This window comes from Garra rufa, chromosome 14 (assembly GCF_049309525.1).
Source record: "Garra rufa chromosome 14, GarRuf1.0, whole genome shotgun sequence".
NCBI lineage: Eukaryota > Metazoa > Chordata > Actinopteri > Cypriniformes > Cyprinidae > Garra > Garra rufa.
The window spans coordinates 15568727-15585834 of record NC_133374.1 but is presented as its reverse complement, the minus strand read 5'-3'; the positions used below and the strand labels follow the sequence as shown (position 1 = coordinate 15585834).

At 37.2% G+C, this 17108-nt stretch overlaps 1 protein-coding gene across 1 annotated transcript in view; it reads right to left on the bottom strand.

Moving 5' to 3' along the window:
• nlk2 (nemo-like kinase, type 2) overlaps positions 1 to 12592 on the bottom strand; it is a 110563-nt gene extending 97971 nt beyond the window's left edge. Inside the window, exon 1 of the mRNA XM_073817680.1 lies at positions 10996 to 12592. Coding sequence (XP_073673781.1) covers positions 10996 to 11471 — 476 coding nt within the window. The 5' untranslated portion in view covers positions 11472 to 12592. The remainder of the gene's footprint in view (positions 1 to 10995) is intronic.
• Between the last annotated feature and the right edge of the window lie 4516 nt (positions 12593 to 17108).

The window sequence follows — 17108 nt, the reverse complement described above, 5'->3', positions numbered from 1 at the left end:
ATAAATCCATCAAGACGTTTTTAAGTTCAGACAGTTTCTTCCGACTAAAATATGATTCATCCAGTGAAAAAGTCACCTCATATGATCAAACATTATTTAGAAGCAAAAACAGTCCAAAACATTTCAAACAAATGTGACCATGGACCACAAAACCAGTCGTAAAGGAGTAGTTCACTTTCAGAACAATAATTTACAGATAATGTACTCACTCCCTTGTCATCCAAGATGTTCATGTCTTTCTTTCTTCAGTCGTAAGGAAATTATGTTTTTTGAGGAAACATTTTTAGGATTTCTCTCCATATAACTGACTTCAATGGTGCCCCCGAGTTTGAACTTCCAAAATGCAGCTTCAAATGGCTCTAAACGATCACAGCTGAGAAAAGAAGGGTCTTATCTAGCAAAACGATCAGTTATTTTCTAAAAAAAAAAAATACAATTTATATACTTTGTAACCTCAAATGCTCATCTTGTCTAGCTCTGTGTGTACAAGAGATTAAAAAGTATGTAAATTGTAAATGTTTTTAGAAAATAACCGATTGTTTCGTTAGATAAGACCCTTCTTCCTCGCCTGGGATCATTTAGAGCCCTTTGAAGCTGTATTTAAACTGCATTTTGAAAGTTCAAACTCGGGGGCACCATAGAAGTCCATTTTATGGAGAGAAATCCCGAAATGTTTTCCTCAAAAAACATAATTTCTTTACAACTGAAGAAAGAAAGACATGAACGTCTCGGATGACAAGGGGGTGAGTACATTATCTGTACATTTTTGTTCTGAAAGTGAACTACTCCTTTAAGACAACAGGATGAAACGTTATTATGGATTATGCTCATTATTATTCTTATTATTTTGGTCAAAAGCGAAGGTTTGAAGTTGATGAAATTTTCCCTTAACAAGGTGTTAATTGATGGACTGGAGTTGTGTGGATTACTGTGTTTGGACTCTCATTCTGACGGCACCCATTCACTACAATGGCGATAAAGTGATGCACTGCTAAATTTCTCCAAATCTGCTCTGATGAAGAAACAACTCATCTACGTCTTTCATGGCCTGAGGGAGAGTTAATGTTCCACAAAAGTTCATACTATTCTTTGAAAACCTTTTCTATATGTAAAATGCCATTTGTCATTTTTTGTTCTTTTGATTTTACGGTGAAATATGACTTATCTTTGTGACATTCACCCAAACATCAAGGGAAAGAAAGCAGAGATGTTGACTCATTCACAGCAGTGCTTTCAAGATGACTACATAAGTGCAGCCCAGAATAGGTTGACAGAGGCAGGTGAGTGAAGGGTTAATGTACACACTCCTGCACGCTTTCACCCCCAACACTTCAAAGGTAAGTCGTTCCTCTGCTCGGTCTCTGCATCTGCCAAGCCCAGAGCCTCTTAAGAGCTGCTTTTGACTGTTGTGGTTGTAAAAAAAAAAAGAAAAAAAAAAAAAAAAGAACTTGTCCTGTCTGTGAGCCTTTCAAGTTCAGGGTATAAAAGCACCAGGCCGCCTGCCATTATAATACGCCTAAACACACACACACACACACACACACACACACACACACACACACATATACTGTATACAAAGCTGCAGCAAAACCACAGATGAAAAGAGAAAGTTCAAATCTATTCGACAATCATGTAATGACTCTTTCAATTACGGAAAAGATATTGATAAATGATCACATCTGACTAATTAAGCCATTATTAGATTTCAGATAATAGATGACGAGAAGAAAAAAATAATCAAAGAGTTTCGGGTTCAATCATGCTGCTCATCACACTGGGAAGAAAACACACTCTGCATGACAAATCATATTTAATATTATAACGTTGTTTAAGCATGTTTGATCAGCTGCTAAATGACTTCATTTACATTTCAGGGAGACAATCGAGGAGGATATGAGGTTCCTCTCCCAAAAAAGAAAACACATCAAATTTTAATCATTCACATTTCATTTAAATTGTACATTTACAATAGAGACGGGAATAAATTAGTCATTACATCAATAGCAGCTACCACCATAGTGCTCATTCTCTTGCAGCTCTTCCAAAACTCAACTTCGTATGTGCTTCAAGAAAAGAAAACGCAGTGATCTTCAGAGATTAAGACTCTATGCAAACTTAAAGTCATCATACATCTTTTAAAACTAAAATCGCAACTGTAATTTCACATTTATAGAGTTTTTTATTTATTTTGAAAGAAATGAATACTTTTATGCAGCAAGGATGCATTAAGTTTACATTAAAACATGTTTAATGTTACATAAGATTTCTTTTTCAATGAAATGCTGTTGTTGAAGTATTCATCAAAAAAATGTTTCCACAAAAAAAAAAAATGTTTCCATAAAAATAAGAAATGTTTCCAAATCAGCATATTACAAATGATTTCTGTAGAATTGTGACTCCGAAGACTTAAGTAATGACTGCTGAAAATTGATCTTAGCCTTTCTAAATATACTCAAATAGAAAACAAGTACTTTTAAACTGTAATAAATATTTACTTTTTATCAAATAGATGCAGGCTTGCTGAGTGTTAGAGACTTCTTTCAAAAACATGTTCAATGTTAAGTGCTTTTTTTTTTTTTCTGTGTTCATTTTTCTGGATTCAGTTTTTTTCCCCAATCTATTTTAATGGGAAAATATCAAAAGCATGTCTAATTAATTGAAATCATGAAACTTACACAATTCGACAGAAATTTATTAAAAGTTGAACAAAAATTAAATTAAGGTTCTATGAAATACGTTTTTGTTCCCCCAAATTCAGTATATTTAACAAATTCTGTGTTTTCCATTAATCTTCTGGATTTCATTCTAATGGTTTTATTAAATTTTAATAATACAAAGCATGTCTAATTAATTAATTTTATTAAAAATTAATTTATTATTTAATTTATATATCTTTTTTTAGAAATACTTTTGAAAATATTGTGTATTTACATTTTTCTAGTAAATAATTTTTAATGTTTTAATATTTTATTAGTAGTAGTACTATCATTACATTAAGTAATATATTTCTGTCACAATTTCTTCAAGTTAAACCAAATTTTTATTTTGACAGGTTGCTGTGAAGACCTACGTTTCTTTTTGTATATGTTGTATGTTTGTATATGTTATGCCGCTAGTTTTTCTCAAATGAAACAGTAAAATGCTCATGAAGTGACTCTCACAGCAGTTCTGCAGATTGCTTATGCGTTCATGTACTCTTATATTGAGGCGGCAGATGCTAAAAACACTGCGAGCGTCACAAACATTTCAGTATGTGTGTAGTAAACGAAACCGTGAGTCTGCGCCATTCATTCACATAGAGACAAAATAGTCTTTTGTGGCTTAATATTCATAGACACTAGTCTAAATCACGTTTTGAATTAAGTGTACTGACCTACAATTGGTTACATTTATTCAAAATTTGGCAAATTCCGTGACATTCCGCATTATACAGCAAATTCCATTTATATGACGCATCATGGAAATCATAAGCCCTATAGTTACAACTCAAAACACACAAGTTACAATTTGTGTGTTACATTCATTCCAACTAAAGCACTCAGCATCACCAAAACAGGATGCAGAAGTTTCACTAGTCCACAACAAGAAGAGACTTTTTTGCATATTTTTGGTGTACCAATCTGCCAGACAAGATCTTAAGAACATCACGCTCAAGTCAAGCTGTCCGTGACCACGTTAACATTCCCCTCCCAGATCAAACCGTGAGCGCAACAGACGCGGACTGACGCTTTAATGGGCAGTGAGGACTACATTCCTGTGCAGAGCCATGCCTCTTCCCTGAGAGACAGGGGCCAATGGGGGCATAGATGAGAATCACAGTTGAACCCATTGCTCCTTTTGCTATAGCTACTAGAAATTTGTTAAAACTACACACCAACTAAAGCCAATGACAAACAAACAACAGCCTATTATACAGGACAAATGCCATAAGAATGCATGTGTCTGGCATTTCATCTTTATCAGCACTGGCTCTAACAGCTCACGGATGGAGGCTGCACGTGTAAATACAAGTAAGTCATGAGGGCTGTGATTAAGATGGAGACAGAGATATTGTTATCTAGTAGGTCTCTGTTTTTGGATCTGGTTTGAGCAGCAGGAGGCCTGTGGGACGCAGGTCGAACAGGCCAAATCTGTTTTTGTGATTTGTATTGTTAATATAAATATGAGCAAAACTGCTGGCAACAGACTTGCTGTCTGTGTCACTTCACTCTCGAGTTCCCCGTGTCATGAATCAGTGGATCTTTCAAGCACTAGTAAAAGCCTTGATTCACAAAACATTAAGAAACTGATGACAAAATTAGCAGCAACATGACTACAAGGTCATACATTCAATATAGCCGATCATACATTAAATGCATGAATAACATTGCAATGGCAATAATCTTCATTGCAGCTGTTAGAAAGTAAATTGACATTGTGAAAAATGTAAATGCCATTCATTTTTACTAAGCAAAACAGCTATTCGATATTAAAGGAATATGTTAAAAAATGCATTTGCAGAATATAATTTAAACAAATAAATGAAGAGGCTTATCTTAACCTCACTTGAAATAACCGCTAACTGAAATAAAACATTAAAACAGTTTAAGCTGAAGTTCTAAAATAACCAACTAAAACTAAAATGAATACAGTTGGTGTCAAAAGTTTACATACACCTTGCAGAATCTGCAAAATGTTAATTAATTACCAAAATAAGAGGGATCATACAAAATGCATGTTCTTTTTTATTTAGGACTGACCTGAAGAAGACATTTCACATAAAAGATGTTTACATATAGTCCACAAGAGAAAATAATAGATGAATTTATAAAAATGACCCCGTTCAAAAGTTTACATACACTTTCTTAACTCTTAATACTGTGGAGTTACCTGAATGATCCGCAACTGTGTTTTTGTTTTTTTGTTTAGTGATAGTTGTTCATGAGTCACTTGTTTGTCCTGAACAGTTAAACTGACAGCTGTTCTTCAGAAAAATCTGTTAGGTCCCACAAATTCTTTTTTTTTCAGCATTTTTGTACGTTTTTTGTACATTTCACTGTACGTTTTTCTGAGATCCATTTTTTTCACAATGAGGGACTCATTTGCAACTATTATCAGTAATGCTCCAGAAAAAAAAAAAGATATTTAGGCCAAATAAGAATAATGTACACATCTCCATTCTGTTCAAAAGTTTACACCCCGGTTCTTAATGCATCTTTTTTTCCTTCTGGAGCATCAGTGAGTGTTTGAACCTTCTGTAATAGTTGTATATGAGTCCCTCAGTTGTTCTCAGTGTGAAAAGATGGATCTCAAAATCATACAGTCACTGTTGGAAAGGGTTACACAAAATCCACAAAACTGCTGAAAAACCAAAGAACTTGTGGGACCTGAAAGATTTTTCTGAAGAACTGTTCAGGACAAACAAGGGACTCATCAACAACTATCACTAAACAAAAAAACACAGCATTCAGGTAACAACACAGTATTAGAAATCAAGCATATGTACGATTTTGAACAGGGTCATTTTTATAAATTCAACTATCATTTTCTCTTGTGGACTATATGTAAACGTCTTTTATATGAAATATCTTATTCAGGTCAGTCCTAAATAAAAATAACATGCACTTTGTATGATCCCTCTTATTTTGGTAAAATAATTAACATTTTGCAAATTCTACAAGGTGTACCTAAACTTTTGACCTCAACTGTATATCAGTGATCATAAAATAACTTTCCAGTGAGATCTAAAAATGTCAGACTGTTTGGATAGTTTGCTTACTTATAAATTAGGGAGCAGGTTGACAATAACACACAAACTGCTATAACGTCAATTTTCATTGCCAATGGCTCTAAAAAAGTGAAGGTCATGAGTATGATTTCCAAGGAGAGCAAGAACTGATAAAACGTCTACCTTGAATGCAATAAAAGTCGCTTTGGCTAAAGGCACATACCAAATACAAAAATGTATGTAAATGTAAATGTACAAGGTATCGATGGGCAAGAACTGACCACAGCTGAATCCTAAACCTGGCTTACAACATGTCACATTAATAAGCCACGCAAAACATAATACAGGACACACGTGGAATTCCCAGAACCCACAAATGAGGCATCACCATCAACTGAAGCCTTCTAAAATTACAGCGGTTTAGCATTTAGCTCTCCTGTTTCCCATAACTTTGTTCACATGCACTATGAGTCAATCTCAAACTACAAGCGTAAACAGTACATGCGGGCCAATAGGTTTCAAAATAAACTTTTTGGCTGAGCACCAAGACAAAGACTGTTATGCCATTATGTCCTCCACATAAGTACTCTGTGCTTTTAAAACATACTGGAGTGACAATTTTGAGGGTAGTATGAATGACAGATATGGGTTTTTCTCAGAAAGCATCAGATCCGGCAGTTCGCACTTCGTTTCCTGCAGACTTAAATATGATCGAGTAACGCTTAGCGCTCAGGGTCTCTATAGCATAAATCATCAATTATATTCCATTCGCTTCATTTTTATTCTGAGGACAGGATGTAGTCCAAACCTGCTTGCGAATTCTCAGCACAATGTGCTTACTTTAATAAAGCAATATTTCTTGCAATTAAGCAGATGCTAAATGATAATATAGATTATGTATAGTTTGAATCACAGACAATTCAAATCCAACACCATCTGCATCAGAACCAAGTATGTGACACATACACTCCGCTGCAGGGCCAAAGCCAATTTATCTAAACTTTTGCAGCTGCACGACTGAAAGGGCAGTAACTAGGATGCACAGCACCATCCAAAATCAGCCTTCTATAGGAACAAGCTTAATCTTTTCTCTCTTTTTTATGTCTTTGACTATGTATATCATGTAAAAGCAATACCTGAATGATAAATGTCTGTTGTTAAAGTGTAATATGAAAATAAACGTGGTTATATTTGGTTATACTAGATTTGTATTTTATCTTATTTAATGATAACCATAATCGCTGCATTGTAACCGTCACATCCCATGAACCACACCTGGAAATGTTACAGCCTCATATTATTTTTTTATTGTGTTTGTTTTAGTCTGACTACTTTAAGTGCTTGGGTTATGCGCAATGACAGGCAGGTAAATTTCCTCCTCTTCACTTCCTGTGATGTATAGATACACCAGGGGTGTTTCCTCCGAGGACATACGGACATCTGACTGCTAAGTAGGGATTGGGTTTTTCATCAATAGTGTGCAGCCTTTTTTACAGAGAAAAAAGCTGTAGATGGAAAAATCTCCATACAAGTTCTTTGTGCATTTTTCTTTTTTTCTACTTGTTACTTTGCATTTTTTGTTAGAAAAGGTTTATTTACTGTTTATTAAGTTTTTAAGGTATCTAATATTTTAATACTTAATTTCCATGATCTAAATATTCTTACGAACTAAAAGTTTGTTGTCATTTGAAAGTGTGTAGGCCTTGCGTTATTATGCTGTTATATTATGATTATATATTTAGTGACATAAAATGGCCTTAAAATGACAATAATTATATCTGGGGCAATATATCACACAACAAAAAGTTGTTATCATGACAGGCCTACATTCTATGTTCGCAAATCAGTCTGAATGAACAATATAATGGCGTTAATGTGAAAACTAAGTAAAGGTTTGTTGACTGATTAAAAAAAAAAGAATAGCTGGGCATAAGTTCACAAATAAAATATAGTGTTTAAATTGTTACTGCCTGGAGTAATTATTTTGGGATAAATGTAAAATGCCTGAAAACATTAACTTGAGATTCATACTTGGCTTTAATAAACAGAACACTGATTACACTGTTAATGTAAGAATATAAAATAGAATTGTGAAGAAAATGTGAATGGGAGATGAATTTACAAAAAGAAAGAAAGAAAGAAAGAAAGAAAGAAAGAAAGAAAGAAAGAAAGAGAAAAATTAGGACTTTGCCTCCTCATTTCAGAACACCACCACACACCACTGAGATACACTAACAATATTTAAAGAAAAAGTTCACAAGCATGAATATTCTGTAATTATTTAGACAAACTTGAGTATTTTCATTCACAATTCACAATTTATTAAACAATGTACTGGTTGCTGTTCCAAAAAGGAGGCAGAAGCAGTATAGAGTAGTAATAAATATGTCTATGACCCTGGACCACAAAACCAGTCATAAGGGTCTGTTTTTTGAAAGTTACATTTATAAATCATCTGAAAGCTGACTAAATAAGCTTTCCATTGATGTATGGTTTGTTAGGACAGGATACTATTTGGATATACAACTATGAAAATCTGGAATCTGAGGGTGCAAAAAAATCTAAATATTGAGAAAATCACCTTTAAAATTGTCCAAATGAAGTTCTTAGCAATGCATATTTAAGTTTTAATATATTTACGTTAAGAAATGTACAAAATATCTTTATGGAACATAATCTTTACTTAATATCCTAATGACTTTTTGGCATAAAAGAAAAATCTATAATTTTGACCTATACAATGTATTTTTGGCTATTGCTAAAAACATACTTGTGCTACTTAAGACTGGTTTTGTGGTCCAGGGTCACATATGACTTTAGTTTAAGTCTTCTCAAACCAAACAATATCTTTGTATGACACAAACTGAAATTTAAATCATTATTCACTGAAATTTTTGCTTTTGCATCATTTCTGAAGCATGGCAGCTCCAGTTTCCATTCACTGTAATTAGATGGAAAAGAGCAACCAGCACATTTCATCAAAATATCTTGTTTTGTATTCCAAAGAAGAAAGTAAGTCCTACAGGTTTGGAAATACGTAAGAGTCAGTACAGTAAATATGATTACACAATTAACTTTTTGAATGAACTGTCCTTTTAGTCAACCATGGATCTGTCCTCTGCCCTTTCAGAGGGTGCAAACCCTAAATGATTATTCCTCTATGGACATGCCTCTGGTGGACAGCTATAAATATACCAGTATGCAACAGTGCAGATTAAAAGCAGACAATGAGCAACAGGAAGCGATTTTGAGGAAAGGTCAGGCTAAGGGTGTACTCACACTAGGCACGGTTGCTGTGAACCGGGCTCGAGTACGATTGTCCCCCCTCCCCACTCCCCCTCTGGCCTGCACTCACATAGGGTTTCAGCATTCGTGCCGGAGCACGCTTACGTCATTATGTTGCGATGGTTTCAGGATAAACAGGAAGAGCAACGCTCGCGCTGAACGCGAAATAGTTTACTTTGTGGATAATTATTTTAAATCGTTTGGTCCGCGGTGGTCCACAGCCCTCTCACAGCCTATTATTAAACAGGTCTTTCGCCTTTGTGGCACGAAAATTTCCGCGCAATCTTGCTGTTCGTTCGAGGAGGTTTTTAATTACCAGCTGAAGTGCAGCAAGGACTTTGCAGCTTTGATTATGGACTATAAAAACGCTGATTACCTCGCAAAAACGCGACATCACGCGTCCTGTTCCGTGCTCCAGCACGGTTAGCGCTCACACTGCATGCGAACCGCACCCGAGTCCAACTGAACCGTGCTCTGGCCCACCTCTTCCAAGCGGGCCAGGGACGGCTAATCGAGCCGCGCCCGGGCACGGTTCGGAGCACTCACACTAGTCAAACGAACCGCGCTTTGGTGGTCAAACGCACTCGGGCACGGTTCAAACTGCCTAGTGTGAGTACACCCTAAGATTACATGGGCGGAGGTAGGCAGGGTGGCTGTTGGTGAAAGCTCCCCTAGTTTTGTAACCCCTCTGCAGGCAACAGTTACAGGTGATTCCTTTATGGATAAACACACAGACAGCCTAGATATATGCTAGAAATAAGTACAAATCAGAGAATGAAAAATTGCCCATTTCATTTAGCTAATTTATTGCAAAGTCTATTGCATCTAATACACTGCTCTCCCACGAAATTAACTAAGATTAACCTCTGAACAGAAGCCATGGCTGAAACTTCTACGAGGCAGGAGGGTGTGTGCTTAAAAGGATATTGCATTTCCTCTGAGTTACAAACCCGTTCTGAGAACATGCACTCTCTCCTTCCTTTAAGCATTAGACATATTACTCAACTTTTCATCTTTGGTCTGAATTGTACACCACTGGAGACGTAGCCTTGTGAACCGGTTTTGTTGCGGCTGGAAGAACTTTTCAATAAGCAACCGACCGGATATATTAAAGTTATTCACTGGGCACTTGACAACGTAACTGCATTATAGCTATATAAATACATCAGATTTAACCACACACTCAACCAAAAGTTCAATGTCTGTAGGTTTAAACATGGAGCGAAGTAAACACCTGGGTTAGCAACTATTCTCAAGACACTCAAACTGACATGAAGTAAATCTTGAGCATTTAAGTCAGCTTATCCCTTAAGCACAGCGATGTTCCCTTAGTGTACATCTTAAATTCTTTGCCAAAAGCCGTTCCTCGTTCCCCTTGAACTGTCACACAGAAATCTAAAAATACAGTACCTCTCCCTCCCAACAAGCCTGACAGGTGAAACAGTTTAAAGGTGCACTCAGTTTCGGTTTAGGTTTAATTCTTCCTTGTCCCAATGGGCGGATTTAACTGTTGTTTGTCCACTTAGTTTGATGGATAACAAACACAATGATCCATACCATCACTTCTTTGCTATTGGTAATGTTTATTTTTGTAAAGCACCTTTTAAAGTAAACCAACAATCTCTCGTTACAATTCGTAACTATTCATTTGTATGTTTTTGCTCAATCAGCTAGGGTAAATATTATTGTTTATTTTTTTCTAGAAACATTAATATTATTTGTGGTAGGATATAGTCAACTGCACGCCACAGTTAGTCATGTGACATAACATGGCAGCATTCATGAGGAGGAGACCAGCTCTGTATGGAATAAAATTTTTCTAGAAGATTTTGAGACTTCCTCTCATGAAAGTGTACAAGTCTTACAAATGTAGTATCTTTATTTGTGAGACTTTTTAATTCGCATAAACAAGGCTGAGTTCACTTTAGAGTCAAAATCAAAGTAATGTGTTCATTTTCTACATTGACTTGCAGAAGTTGTTAGAATAGTATTTAAACGCTTACCAAACAACACCGAAAGCTCCGTATCCGATAGGTCTGTCCGGCTCTATATCCAGCTGTTGTTGTAAGTGATGCGAGTGTTGGTGGTGGTGATGATGCACCTTCACAGCGGCCGCGGCGGCGGCTTGAACTTGCGCTGGGGCTGCAGCGGCCGCCGGCCCCGGAGCTTGTCCAGGAGCGGGCGAGGGGAAGTACGGCTGCTGCTGGCTCGGGTTCAGCATGACCGCCGCCGCGGCGGCAGCAGCAGCGGCCGCGGCCGTGGAAGCGTGCTGCTGTACAGGGTGCACGGCGGCGGCCGAGCCGGGGTGCTGGAGGTGATGCTGGCCCGGGTGGTGATGGTGGTGGAGGTGGGCGGGTGGCGGGAGATGGGGCAGCTGGTGGTGATGGTGCGGGTGATGCGCTGCCACTGCCGCGGTGCCGCCGTTGTACGCAGCCATCATTTTCGCGGCATTGGAAGCCGTGGTTCCGCACAGAGCCATTCACTCACTCACTCAACAGCCCGAAATGAGAGGTGGAAAAAAACAAAAACAAAGAGGCGAACGAGATGGAGAGGGAGGCTGCCAAGATGTCAAACTCTCATTTGGCCGTCATAGAGCCAAACGACGGGTGAAATCAAAGCATAAATGTCCGGCATACATCAAGATGAGTGCGAAAAGGTGTCATACTAACTACTCTCCAGCTTTGATCTGACCTACTTCGCGTTATACGTTCCCGACTAGCAAAATGACAATCGCGGACATCCAAGAAAGCTCTCGCGGAGGGTAAACAAAAGAAAAGTAAAAAAGGAGAGAGGGATCAAATCAAAATAATGCGCTCCCCCCATAATAAATCAATTCCGCACGGCCTTAAATCTCCCTCATGTTGGAAGGCATGAGGAGCACCTTGCTTCGCTCGAAACTCGGGCTTGCGTGGAGAGGGAAATTAGGTGAATAGTACAAGTTACGGGGGAAATGCAACATTCATCTTTTAGATTTCTTCATATTTGCCATTTTGGGCTCATCCAGCCCTGTTTCCACCGCCAGGGCTGCATGCAGTTTGCAGAAGTTACGCGGATCTCAATCAGGCCACCGCTGCTGACTTGGTACTTGCTCGCCAGCTTACTTGTTTACATTTACATTAAAACGCGCAATTCTCCCCCAGTGCGAAAAGACTGCTACACGGTATCGATCCGGGAAGCTTGTTTTGCAGTATGGCGCTCTGTTGCCGCTTTCAGTTGCGCTCTGTAGATGGATAGCTCCTGATCCTCTCCAAATGTCAAAATCCCTTCGAAACACCCATCACGTTGATCAACAGAGCATTCCGTTTTCCTGGAACAAGGAAAACATTCTTCCGAAGCCTTCAACTTATTTTCCCCATCGATAACGATGTGCTCGTTCACCGGCGTGCCGCGTTCTTGCGCTCAATATCGCGGGCATATATATCCAGTGAAGAAGAAGAAATCAAAATAAAAACATCCAGTGTTCCTTGCAGTCATAAAACAGGCGGCCAGCGTCCTCACCCCCTCGCCGGATGGTGCTGCCAGGACCTGGGAAGGCACACGCGCAACCCTGCCGTCTTGGGTACCCGTCTATTCGTTGTCCGACTGACAGCTCTCTGAGCCAATCGCGTTCCGCTTCTGAAGTAGCACAGCCAATCCGCGGACGAGAGGAAGAGACGGCGGTCCAACCATAATAAACAGGCCCTTGTTGCATGTGGAAGCTAGCGCCATTACGGCTACGCGATACTGTAAAAGACAGTGAGAGTCTACGGAGGCTTTGAGCCGAAATGGAGAGCGAGGGGCCCTACTTACCCAGAGCTATTACGCGAGACATGCCATCCAATTAGCACCTGCCATTGAAGTGAGTCCCTTGTCTGAAAGAAGAGCCATGATTCGCTGTCCAATCGTTTTTCAAATCGCAGGAAAAATGCACAGTAACAAGGACGGTCAAGCATAATACAGTATATATTAAAGAAATATACAGTTTGTAAAGTTTATAGTTTGTTGTTACAGTACATTAAAATACGTTTAACTTTGAAAGATAAAGTGTAAAGTTTCATTTTGAAGTCTGTGTGTGGAAATACTTTGTGACCCCGGACCACAAAAGTCATGAGCGTCAGTTTTTTGAAATTGAGATTTATACATTATCTGAAAGCTGAATAAATAAGCGTTCCATTGTTGTATAGTTAGGATAGGACATTGTTTGGTAGGATATGACAATATTTAAAAATATTTGAAAAATATTTAAAAATATTTGAAAATCTTAAATCTGAGGGTGCAAACAAAAAAAACAAAACAAAAAGAAATCTAAGTATTGAGAAAATCCTTTAAAGTGGTCTAAATTAAGTTCTTAGAAGTGCATATTACTAATCAAAAAATACGTTTTGATATATTTACGGTAGGAAATTTACAAAATATCTTTATGGAACATAATCTTCACTTTATATTCTAGTGATTTTCACATTTGTTCGTGATGAGTCAGTCAGAATGCTTTAAAAAAATATTTTGTAATGAGTCAGTTTCTCACCATTAAGTTCAGCACATCAATAAATAGCGACACTGGTGTTTTGTTGTCATTTATTTTATATTTTAAAGGATAGTGGTATTTTTCATAAATGTCAAGTCAGGTGAAGGTGACGTGTTTACTCATTTTATTTTCTCTCTATCTTTCTCTCTGTACTACTGTTGCAGTTTTTGTGACAAAATATATGTATAAAGCAACTGACATCCACTGGAATAAAAAGGGGGGCAACTAGCCCTGGACTCTTCTATAATTAACATATTAGGTAACATAATTTAACATGCACTGAATAAGTCAGCTTACATGTACATTTTGCATGCATTCTTTCTAATTTTAAGAGTGGGCTTGTTTATGAGACTGGACAACTTAATCAAGTTGACTTGAGCAGTTTAGAGTGTACAGCTGTACATTCCACACCTTTGACCCCAACTCTTGTGTGTTTGCTTAGGGATAAATGCTTCATCTCAGCTGGCTCTTACAGCACTGGCAGTGTACTGAAGCATGCAGGTGACGTGTTTATTTGTGATATAACTTAAAGCTCTGTTTAAGCATTAACTCAAACATGGGACCACTGAGACTCAGAATCTTTGATTCATTTTCAACAATAATTTGATATCATGGTGGTGGAATGAGGTTATATACCTTGTTTACTCTGCTTTTATGACCTTTTAACATTTTTGGCAATCCAGTGTTGCAGCATGATGCTGCTATATGTAATAGTTGCAGAATCTTCCAGAAAGAGTGACTGCTGTACGTGTCTAATTAACCACTGGAAATATTTTGTACAGAATAATTAATCTCCTGTCAAGGTCCAAAATAAATTGGTGCCCTGCTTTAAGCACAGGCCTAGTTCTTATGGATGAGTGGGACGTGCTCTACATTGAGTCTTCCTGCACCAGAGGGAGGATGCTAACCATCCCTCAAAAAAATAAAAGACATTCCCAGGACTAAATCAAGCCCCATTGATTTGGACATTGTTCTGTCTGAAAATGTAGGAGCTGCAGTGTTTTAATCAATAATGGCAAGGCATCATCTACAATGACTTCACATCTTTTCAGATGAAATTACCATGCTGAATTTGCACTTGCACACCCATGTAATTACATAAATCACTGCATCCCTAATTGGTATGGACTTCAGTCAGGTTAGACTTCCTGTTGAATAACGTGGATAAAAATGAGTCTGATCTAAAAATTTTGTCAGCTGAACAATCGCTATGGTGTTAAACAACAGTACAATCCACTGAACGCTCTGTACTTCTATTCCTCACAGCCTCATTTTTATTCCTGTCAAAAATTAAATATGGTGCTACCCAGACTAAGGTCTACTGGTCTGGTTAGAATCCTAAAAATGTGGCTTTTCATGAAAGCAGCGTCATTTCAACAAAGCTTTCAGACTTTATTAATGCAATATTGAAATTACAGCCTATTATGATGATGCTTGTATTCTGCATCTTGTCATCTTTCTCAACGCTTCATCTTTTCATCAGGCAGCATATGGCACATGAAAACTTCTAGAGATTTAGTTTATTCTTAGTTTTCTTAGTAATTAACTATTTGCTGTCTGTTCAACAGTCTATCCATGACCCTGAAAGCTTCACAGTAAAATATATTATGTGTTAATTGATTAACACTGCATGATAGAAACAAAACAATTACTATTTTAATCGTATTAGTGTGCTTCTAACTCTTCAAAATGAGACAAACACATAAAGCAGGACAATCAAGGACATTTTGTAACATATGCTGCTAACAAATGAACAGTTAACCAAGGAGAAGGACATTTTAGACAGTAGTTTGAAGTGTTTCCAGCCCACTAAATCTCTGTTTTTAGCTGGCAGAAACTATGCTGAAGGTGGTTTTCCATAACCCAGGAATAGAAAAATGAAAATTCTAGCATTTGTTTCTACTGTGGAACTCAAAAGAAGAGATTTTGAAGAATGTTGGTATCGAAACAGTTTCATCTATACAATGGAAGCCAATGGAAATCGAAACTGTTTAGATACCAACATTATTCAAAATATCTTATTTTGTGTTCCACGGAAGAAAGTACGTCATACAGGTTTGAAACAACATTTTGGATGAACTATCCCTTCAACCATTGGATTGTGGTGATTAATTTAGGGTTGAGAGTTGAGAGCGCATGGCCATTTGTAAATTTTATGGGTCTGGCTTTGAGTGTCTTTCGCTTCCAGCTATTTTCAGCTTTAGTAAACTCGTTTTGCTGCTTGATGTTGCAAATTAGTGTCTTACCGTATTATTTGAATGTATTATCTTAATTATGAACACACTTGTTTGTAGTGCAGACAGTTTTACCGTTTAATACTGCACCTTGTTGTTCTTCTTGTTATTTCCCTATAGCAGCTAATGAACCAGAAGTCTCGCCCATTCACAGAAAAGGGCTTACTTCAGTATTGAAAAATAAGGTAGATTGAGGAACCCTACTGATTACTACTGTATGAAGATACAGCAGTTTCTTAGGCTGCATGCTGTTATTAACTTCAAGTCAAATTAGTTATCAGGTACATTGATGAATGGGACATGTCTAGGCCTCACCTTATTAAGCTTTCACAGCAAAAAAACAGTTCCTGATAGATTTCCAAAAGCAATAAACTTCAAGACTATGATCTTGGAGATTGAGAGAAACGCATGGATGTTCCTAGGTGAACGCATCTCAGCCTGAAATAACTTTTAGGCTGGTGGGTTATTAATGAAGTAATGAAGGAGGAAGATAAGAAACGTTTTGTCTCAGCAGCAGGAGTGATATTACCCAGTGTCCATATAGGATGCTGTAAAATAGCTTAAATTTGAATCTCACTGCTGGGTTCTCAAGCAAATCTGAATTCTGAGTCATTGCAATATGTGTGATTATTTAGAAAGTGATTAAACTGTAATATTTGCTTTTATTGTACTGGGATACATATGTGAATTTATTGAGGCCACAGATATGTATTTGATCTAGTTTCTGCAAAATTTCTGTAAAACATCCCCATTTTGGAAGGGAACATAAAAGACGATATTTTGAAGAATGTTGGTCACCAAACAGTTTTGAATCCCAGTGACTTTCATTTTATGGAAAAAATACAATAAATTCAGTAGGAACCAAAAATGTCTGACTGCCAGCATACTTCATATCATGCTTCTTTTGGGTTCCACAGAAGAAAGAAATGTGTACCAGTTTGGAATAAATTAAGGATGAGTTGCAAATTACATTTTAAGGGTGATAAATGCTTTTAAATAGTACGCTTCTTAACAGATGTACAGTTGAAGTCAAAAGTTTACACACACCTTGCAGAATTTGTAAAATGTTCATTATTTTATCAAAATAAGAGGGATACAAAATGCATATTAGTTTTTATTTAGTATTGAGCTGAATGAGATATTTCACTTAAAGGACATTTACATTCTAGTACACAAGAGAAAATAATAGTTGAATTTATAAAAATGACCCCGTTCAAAAGTATACATACACTTGATTCTTAATACTGTGTTGTTACCTGAATAATCCACAGCTGTATTTTTATTTATTTATTTTTTGTTTAGTGATAGTTGTTCATGAGTCCCTTGTTTGTCCTGAACAGTTAAACTGCCCGCTGTTCTTCAGAAAAGTCCAACAGAT